Raw genomic sequence first — 9,159 nt, forward strand, 5'->3', positions numbered from 1 at the left:
CCATATTTGTTATTACCGTAGCCAATGACACAATAGTAAGAGCAGGAGATGATGGCGCCCTGGGAGTGGTAATGAGTATAAAGTGCGTTATTTGTTCCTACACCGTAACCTTTAATATATTCAATCATCAAAAGGATATTTCACCCAATATGTGATTAAATAGATGAAACTATTAAAAACAACATATATACACATGATAAAGGTAGAAATAAAGGGAGTTACAGCATAAGTTAAAGATCGCGCCCGAATCCAGCATGGCGGCTCATGGTCCGCGCCCGAATCCAACATGGCGGCTCATGGCCCGCGCCCGAATCCAGCATGGCGGCTCATGGCCCGCGCCCGAATCCAGCATGGCGGCTCATGGCCCGCGCCCGAATCCAGCATGGCGGCTCATGGCCCGCGCCCGAATCCAGCATGGCGGCCGGTTGCCGGACGTGTGGAGCCGGCAGGGGGTGAGCTGAGCTGCTGTGAGCCGGAAGCGCCTGTTCTCTGTCTCATTCAGGCGGCAGCTTCGTGGCAGCCAGGCGGCAGGAGCACGATCATGGCCGGGAGAGGAAGCGTGGTGTCCGCGGCGCTCAGCCTGACCGTGCCCAGCAGCCCCGCACCGGGTAATGATCCCTACTCAACTACAAGTACCAGCATGCCCTGACACAGCTCCTGTCACTGCTGGCATCTGTAGTTCCTCAGCGAGGCGGCTGAGGCACAGACTGCTTCTATACATATTGTGTGTATGTAACCCAGCACATACATGACCTCAAGCTGCCTCCTAATGTCATGTATCATGTATGTGCTGGGTGACATCACATGTCATAGAGCGACAGGCCTGTCACATGTCACAACATATGTCAGGAGATTGCATCATCCTCCCCCACAGGTTCTGTCACATAGTAACTACACACATGTAATGTTCTGTCACATAGTAACTACACACATGTAATGTTCTGTCACATAGTAACTACACACAGGTAATGTTCTGTCACATAGTAACTACACACAGGTAATGTTCTGTCACATAGTAACATTACACAGGTAATGTTCTGTCACATAGTAACTACACACAGGTAATGTTCTGTCACATAGTAACTACACACAGGTAATGTTCTGTCACATAGTAACTACACACAGGTAATGTTCTGTCACATAGTAACTACACACAGGTAATGTTCTGTCACATAGTAACTACACACAGGTAATGTTCTGTCACATAGTAACTACACACAGGTAATGTTCTGTCACATAGTAACTACACACAGGTAATGTTCTGTCACATAGTAACTACACACAGGTAATGTTCTGTCACATAGTAACTACACACAGGTAATGTTCTGTCACATAGTAACTACACACAGGTAATGTTCTGTCACATAGTAACTACACACAGGTAATGTTCTGTCACATAGTAACTACACACAGGTAATGTTCTGTCACATAGTAACTACACACAGGTAATGTTCTGTCACATAGTAACTACACACAGGTAATGTTCTGTCACATAGTAACTACACACCTGTAATGTTCTGTCACATAGTAACTACACACCTGTAATGTTCTGTCACATAGTAACTACGTGACAGAACATTACCTGTGTGTAGTTACTATGTGACAGAACATTACCTGTGTGTAGTTACTATGTGACAGAACATTACCTGTGTGTAGTAACTACGTGACAGAACATTACCTGTGTGTAGTTACTATGTGACAGAACATTACCTGTGTGTAGTTACTATGTGACAGAACATTACCTGTGTGTAGTTACTATGTGACAGAACATTACCTGTGTGTAGTTACTATGTGACAGAACATTACCTGTGTGTAGTTACTATGTGACAGAACATTACCTGTGTGTAGTTACTATGTGACAGAACATTACCTGTGTGTAGTTACTATGTGACAGAACATTACCTGTGTGTAGTTACTATGTGACAGAACATTACCTGTGTGTAGTTACTATGTGACAGAACATTACCTGTGTGTAGTTACTATGTGACAGAACATTACCTGTGTGTAGTTACTATGTGACAGAACATTACCTGTGTGTAGTTACTATGTGACAGAACATTACCTGTGTGTAGTTACTATGTGACAGAACATTACCTGTGTGTAGTTACTATGTGACAGAACATTACCTGTGTGTAGTTACTATGTGACAGAACATTACCTGTGTGTAGTTACTATGTGACAGAACATTACCTGTGTGTAGTTACTATGTGACAGAACATTACCTGTGTGTAGTTACTATGTGACAGAACATTACCTGTGTGTAGTTACTATGTGACAGAACATTACCTGTGTGTAGTTACTATGTGACAGAACATTACCTGTGTGTAGTTACTATGTGACAGAACATTACCTGTGTGTAGTTACTATGTGACAGAACATTACCTGTGTGTAGTTACTATGTGACAGAACATTACCTGTGTGTAGTTACTATGTGACAGAACATTACCTGTGTGTAGTTACTATGTGACAGAACATTACCTGTGTGTAGTTACTATGTGACAGAACATTACCTGTGTGTAGTTACTATGTGACAGAACATTACCTGTGTGTAGTTACTATGTGACAGAACATTACCTGTGTGTAGTTACTATGTGACAGAACATTACCTGTGTGTAGTTACTATGTGACAGAACATTACCTGTGTGTAGTTACTATGTGACAGAACATTACCTGTGTGTAGTTACTATGTGACAGAACATTACCTGTGTGTAGTTACTATGTGACAGAACATTACCTGTGTGTAGTTACTATGTGACAGAACATTACCTGTGTGTAGTTACTATGTGACAGAACATTACCTGTGTGTAGTTACTATGTGACAGAACATTACCTGTGTGTAGTTACTATGTGACAGAACATTACCTGTGTGTAGTTACTATGTGACAGAACATTACCTGTGTGTAGTTACTATGTGACAGAACATTACCTGTGTGTAGTTACTATGTGACAGAACATTACCTGTGTGTAGTTACTATGTGACAGAACATTACCTGTGTGTAGTTACTATGTGACAGAACATTACCTGTGTGTAGTTACTATGTGACAGAACATTACCTGTGTGTAGTTACTATGTGACAGAACATTACCTGTGTGTAGTTACTATGTGACAGAACATTACCTGTGTGTAGTTACTATGTGACAGAACATTACCTGTGTGTAGTTACTATGTGACAGAACATTACCTGTGTGTAGTTACTATGTGACAGAACATTACCTGTGTGTAGTTACTATGTGACAGAACATTACCTGTGTGTAGTTACTATGTGACAGAACATTACCTGTGTGTAGTTACTATGTGACATAACATTACCTGTGTGTAGTTACTATGTGACAGAACATTACCGGTGTGTAGTTACTATGTGACAGAACATTACCTGTGTGTAGTTACTATGTGACAGAACATTACAGGTGTGTAATTACTATGTGACAGAACATTACAGGTGTGTAGTTACTATGTGACAGAACATTACAGGTGTGTAGTTACTATGTGACAGAACATTACCTGTGTGTAGTTACTATGTGACAGAACATTACCTGTGTGTAGTTACTATGTGACAGAACATTACATGTGTGTAGTTACTATGTGACAGAACATTACCTGTGTGTAGTTACTATGTGACAGAACATTACAGGTGTGTAGTTACTATGTGACAGAACATTACAGGTGTGTAGTTACTATGTGACAGAACATTACCTGTGTGTAGTTACTATGTGACAGAACATTACCTGTGTGTAGTTACTATGTGACAGAACATTACCTGTGTGTAGTTACTATGTGACAGAACATTACCGGTGTGTAGTTACTATGTGACAGAACATTACCTGTGTGTAGTTACTATGTGACAGAACATTACCTGTGTGTAGTTACTATGTGACATAACATTACCTGTGTGTAGTTACTATGTGACAGAACATTACCGGTGTGTAGTTACTATGTGACAGAACATTACCTGTGTGTAGTTACTATGTGACAGAACATTACAGGTGTGTAATTACTATGTGACAGAACATTACAGGTGTGTAGTTACTATGTGACAGAACATTACAGGTGTGTAGTTACTATGTGACAGAACATTACAGGTGTGTAGTTACTATGTGACAGAACATTACCTGTGTGTAGTTACTATGTGACAGAACATTACCTGTGTGTAGTTACTATGTGACAGAACATTACCTGTGTGTAGTTACTATGTGACAGAACATTACCGGTGTGTAGTTACTATGTGACAGAACATTACCTGTGTGTAGTTACTATGTGACAGAACATTACCTGTGTGTAGTTACTATGTGACATAACATTACCTGTGTGTAGTTACTATGTGACAGAACATTACCGGTGTGTAGTTACTATGTGACAGAACATTACCTGTGTGTAGTTACTATGTGACAGAACATTACAGGTGTGTAATTACTATGTGACAGAACATTACAGGTGTGTAGTTACTATGTGACAGAACATTACCTGTGTGTAGTTACTATGTGACAGAACATTACCTGTGTGTAGTTACTATGTGACAGAACATTACCTGTGTGTAGTTACTATGTGACAGAACATTACCTGTGTGTAGTTACTATGTGACAGAACATTACCTGTGTGTAGTTACTATGTGACAGAACATTACCTGTGTGTAGTTACTATGTGACAGAACATTACCTGTGTGTAGTTACTATGTGACAGAACATTACCTGTGTGTAGTTACTATGTGACAGAACATTACCTGTGTGTAGTTACTATGTGACAGAACATTACCTGTGTGTAGTTACTATGTGACAGAACATTACCTGTGTGTAGTTACTATGTGACAGAACATTACATGTGTGTAGTTACTATGTGACAGAACATTACCTGTGTGTAGTTACTATGTGACAGAACATTACCTGTGTGTAGTTACTATGTGACAGAACATTACCTGTGTGTAGTTACTATGTGACAGAACATTACCTGTGTGTAGTTACTATGTGACAGAACATTACCTGTGTGTAGTTACTATGTGACAGAACATTACCTGTGTGTAGTTACTATGTGACAGAACATTACCTGTGTGTAGTTACTATGTGACAGAACATTACCTGTGTGTAGTTACTATGTGACAGAACATTACCTGTGTGTAGTTACTATGTGACAGAACATTACCTGTGTGTAGTTACTATGTGACAGAACATTACCTGTGTGTAGTTACTATGTGACAGAACATTACCGGTGTGTAGTTACTATGTGACAGAACATTACATGTGTGTAGTTACTATGTGACAGAACATTACCTGTGTGTAGTTACTATGTGACAGAACATTACCTGTGTGTAGTTACTATGTGACAGAACATTACATGTGTGTAGTTACTATGTGACAGAACATTACCTGTGTGTAGTTACTATGTGACAGAACATTACATGTGTGTAGTTACTATGTGACAGAACATTACCTGTGTGTAGTTACTATGTGACAGAACATTACCTGTGTGTAGTTACTATGTGACAGAACATTACCTGTGTGTAGTTACTATGTGACAGAACATTACCTGTGTGTAGTTACTATGTGACAGAACATTACCTGTGTGTAGTTACTATGTGACAGAACATTACCGGTGTGTAGTTACTATGTGACAGAACATTACATGTGTGTAGTTACTATGTGACAGAACATTACATGTGTGTAGTTACTATGTGACAGAACATTACCTGTGTGTAGTTACTATGTGACAGAACATTACAGGTGTGTAATTACTATGTGACAGAACATTACAGGTGTGTAGTTACTATGTGACAGAACATTACAGGTGTGTAGTTACTATGTGACAGAACATTACAGGTGTGTAGTTACTATGTGACAGAACATTACCTGTGTGTAGTTACTATGTGACAGAACATTACCTGTGTGTAGTTACTATGTGACAGAACATTACCTGTGTGTAGTTACTATGTGACAGGACATTACCTGTGTGTAGTTACTATGTGACAGAACATTACCTGTGTGTAGTTACTATGTGACAGAACATTACCTGTGTGTAGTTACTATGTGACAGAACATTACCTGTGTGTAGTTACTATGTGACAGAACATTACCTGTGTGTAGTTACTATGTGACAGAACATTACCTGTGTGTAGTTACTATGTGACAGAACATTACCTGTGTGTAGTTACTATGTGACAGAACATTACCTGTGTGTAGTTACTATGTGACAGAACATTACCTGTGTGTAGTTACTATGTGACAGAACATTACCTGTGTGTAGTTACTATGTGACAGAACATTACATGTGTGTAGTTACTATGTGACAGAACATTACCTGTGTGTAGTTACTATGTGACAGAACATTACATGTGTGTAGTTACTATGTGACAGAACATTACCTGTGTGTAGTTACTATGTGACAGAACATTACATGTGTGTAGTTACTATGTGACAGAACATTACCTGTGTGTAGTTACTATGTGACAGAACATTACCTGTGTGTAGTTACTATGTGACAGAACATTACAGGTGTGTAGTTACTATGTGACAGAACATTACAGGTGTGTAGTTACTATGTGACAGAACATTACCTGTGTGTAGTTACTATGTGACAGAACATTACAGGTGTGTAGTTACTATGTGACAGAACATTACAGGTGTGTAGTTACTATGTGACAGAACATTACCTGTGTGTAGTTACTATGTGACAGAACATTACCTGTGTGTAGTTACTATGTGACAGAACATTACCTGTGTGTAGTTACTATGTGACAGAACATTACCTGTGTGTAGTTACTATGTGACAGAACATTACCTGTGTGTAGTTACTATGTGACAGAACATTACCTGTGTGTAGTTACTATGTGACAGAACATTACCTGTGTGTAGTTACTATGTGACAGAACATTACCTGTGTGTAGTTACTATGTGACAGAACATTACCTGTGTGTAGTTACTATGTGACAGAACATTACCTGTGTGTAGTTACTATGTGACAGAACATTACCTGTGTGTAGTTACTATGTGACAGAACATTACATGTGTGTAGTTACTATGTGACAGAACATTACCTGTGTGTAGTTACTATGTGACAGAACATTACATGTGTGTAGTTACTATGTGACAGAACATTACATGTGTGTAGTTACTATGTGACAGAACATTACCTGTGTGTAGTTACTATGTGACAGAACATTACCTGTGTGTAGTTACTATGTGACAGAACATTACCTGTGTGTAGTTACTATGTGACAGAACATTACATGTGTGTAGTTACTATGTGACAGAACATTACCTGTGTGTAGTTACTATGTGACAGAACATTACCTGTGTGTAGTTACCATGTGACAGAACCTGTGGGGGGAGGATGATGCAATCTCCTGACATATGTTGTGACATGTGACAGGCCTGTCGCTCTATGACATGTGATGTCACCCAGCACATACATGATACATGACATTAGGAGGCAGCTTGAGGTCATGTATGTGCTGGGTAACATAATGTTCTGTCACATAGTAACTACACACAGGTAATGTTCTGTCACATAGTAACTACACACAGGTAATGTTCTGTCACATAGTAACTACACACAGGTAATGTTCTGTCACATAGTAACTACACACCTGTAATGTTCTGTCACATAGTAACTACACACCTGTAATGTTCTGTCACATAGTAACTACACACCTGTAATGTTCTGTCACATAGTAATTACACACCTGTAATGTTCTGTCACATAGTAACTACACACAGGTAATGTTCTGTCACATAGTAACTACACACATGTAATGTTCTGTCACATAGTAACTACACACATGTAATGTTCTGTCACATAGTAACTACACACAGGTAATGTTCTGTCACATAGTAACTACACACAGGTAATGTTCTGTCACATAGTAACTACACACAGGTAATGTTCTGTCACATAGTAACTACACACAGGTAATGTTCTGTCACATAGTAACTACACACAGGTAATGTTCTGTCACATAGTAACTACACACAGGTAATGTTCTGTCACATAGTAACTACACACAGGTAATGTTCTGTCACATAGTAACTACACACAGGTAATGTTCTGTCACATAGTAACTACACACCTGTAATGTTCTGTCACATAGTAACTACACACCTGTAATGTTCTGTCACATAGTAACTACACACCTGTAATGTTCTGTCACATAGTAACTACACACCTGTAATGTTCTGTCACATAGTAATTACACACCTGTAATGTTCTGTCACATAGTAACTACACACAGGTAATGTTCTGTCACATAGTAACTACACACATGTAATGTTCTGTCACATAGTAACTACACACATGTAATGTTCTGTCACATAGTAACTACACACAGGTAATGTTCTGTCACATAGTAACTACACACAGGTAATGTTCTGTCACATAGTAACTACACACCGGTAATGTTCTGTCACATAGTAACTACACACAGGTAATGTTCTGTCTGTTGCGGGCGCTGTCGGTCTATAACGTGTGCTGTCGTACATAAGGAGGATTATTACTTACTGTGCAGCGTTGGTAACACGGTGGTTGTGCCTTTTTCTATGTATGATACTATTATTTTATGTTTCATTCAATCTGGGTTACAGACCTTGAATGTTTAATGATTGTGAATTTTATTGTCTATATTTGTTAGTATATTTGGACAAAACAATAGTAAAGTATTATAGTGATCACAAAATATGTTTTACGCGCTACGGGGAGTGAGGGACTGCTGCCTGCCCTCCTCCCCCATAATATGTGATCGGACCCAGAAACAGCGGAGAAGGATCCCCACTTTAAAAGTAAGGGGTCCCTTTTCCCTCAGCGCGATCACAGTGGGAAAATATTTGCATTGTGACCTGACGTTTGGCGTGTGACCTGACGTTTGGCGTGTGACCTGACGTTTGGCGTGTGACCTGATATTACATGTTGCCCTAACATCACATCTGACTCCAATAATAAGTTGTTGACCTGTTGGGAGATGACCGCTATCGCCCTGTATGTCTAGTCCTCATCTAGCTAGTAGGCCTCAGTGTTGGTAGATTTTCCGCGAGCACCATGTGTTCTGTGCTATGGCGCAGTCGTGTTATTGCTCAGTAATCTGCTTTGTAATATTACAGCTGTCTTGTGGACTGTGGAGCATCTAAAAGGCAAAGTCGAGGTCAGTGTGGAGGATGGAAGAGAGACCGTCCTGCGGGTGT

The 9,159-nt window shown here is 39.6% G+C and overlaps 1 protein-coding gene across 1 annotated transcript in view; it reads left to right on the forward strand.

The window, feature by feature from the left end:
* Positions 1-286: 286 nt before the first annotated feature.
* The window catches only part of LOC148435712 (bifunctional glutamate/proline--tRNA ligase-like), a gene marked incomplete at its 3' end in the record, with an annotated part of 144,970 nt that continues 136,097 nt past the window's right edge, over positions 287-9,159 (forward strand). The window contains exons 1-2 of the mRNA XM_088465605.1: positions 287-608; positions 9,079-9,159. The exon at positions 9,079-9,159 is cut by the window's right edge and continues 4 nt beyond it. Of these exons, the coding sequence (XP_088321731.1) occupies positions 287-608; positions 9,079-9,159 (403 nt within the window). The remainder of the gene's footprint in view (positions 609-9,078) is intronic.

This window comes from Taudactylus pleione, unplaced genomic scaffold (genome assembly GCF_031769625.1).
Source record: "Taudactylus pleione unplaced genomic scaffold, aTauple2 ptg002044l, whole genome shotgun sequence".
NCBI lineage: Eukaryota > Metazoa > Chordata > Amphibia > Anura > Myobatrachidae > Taudactylus > Taudactylus pleione.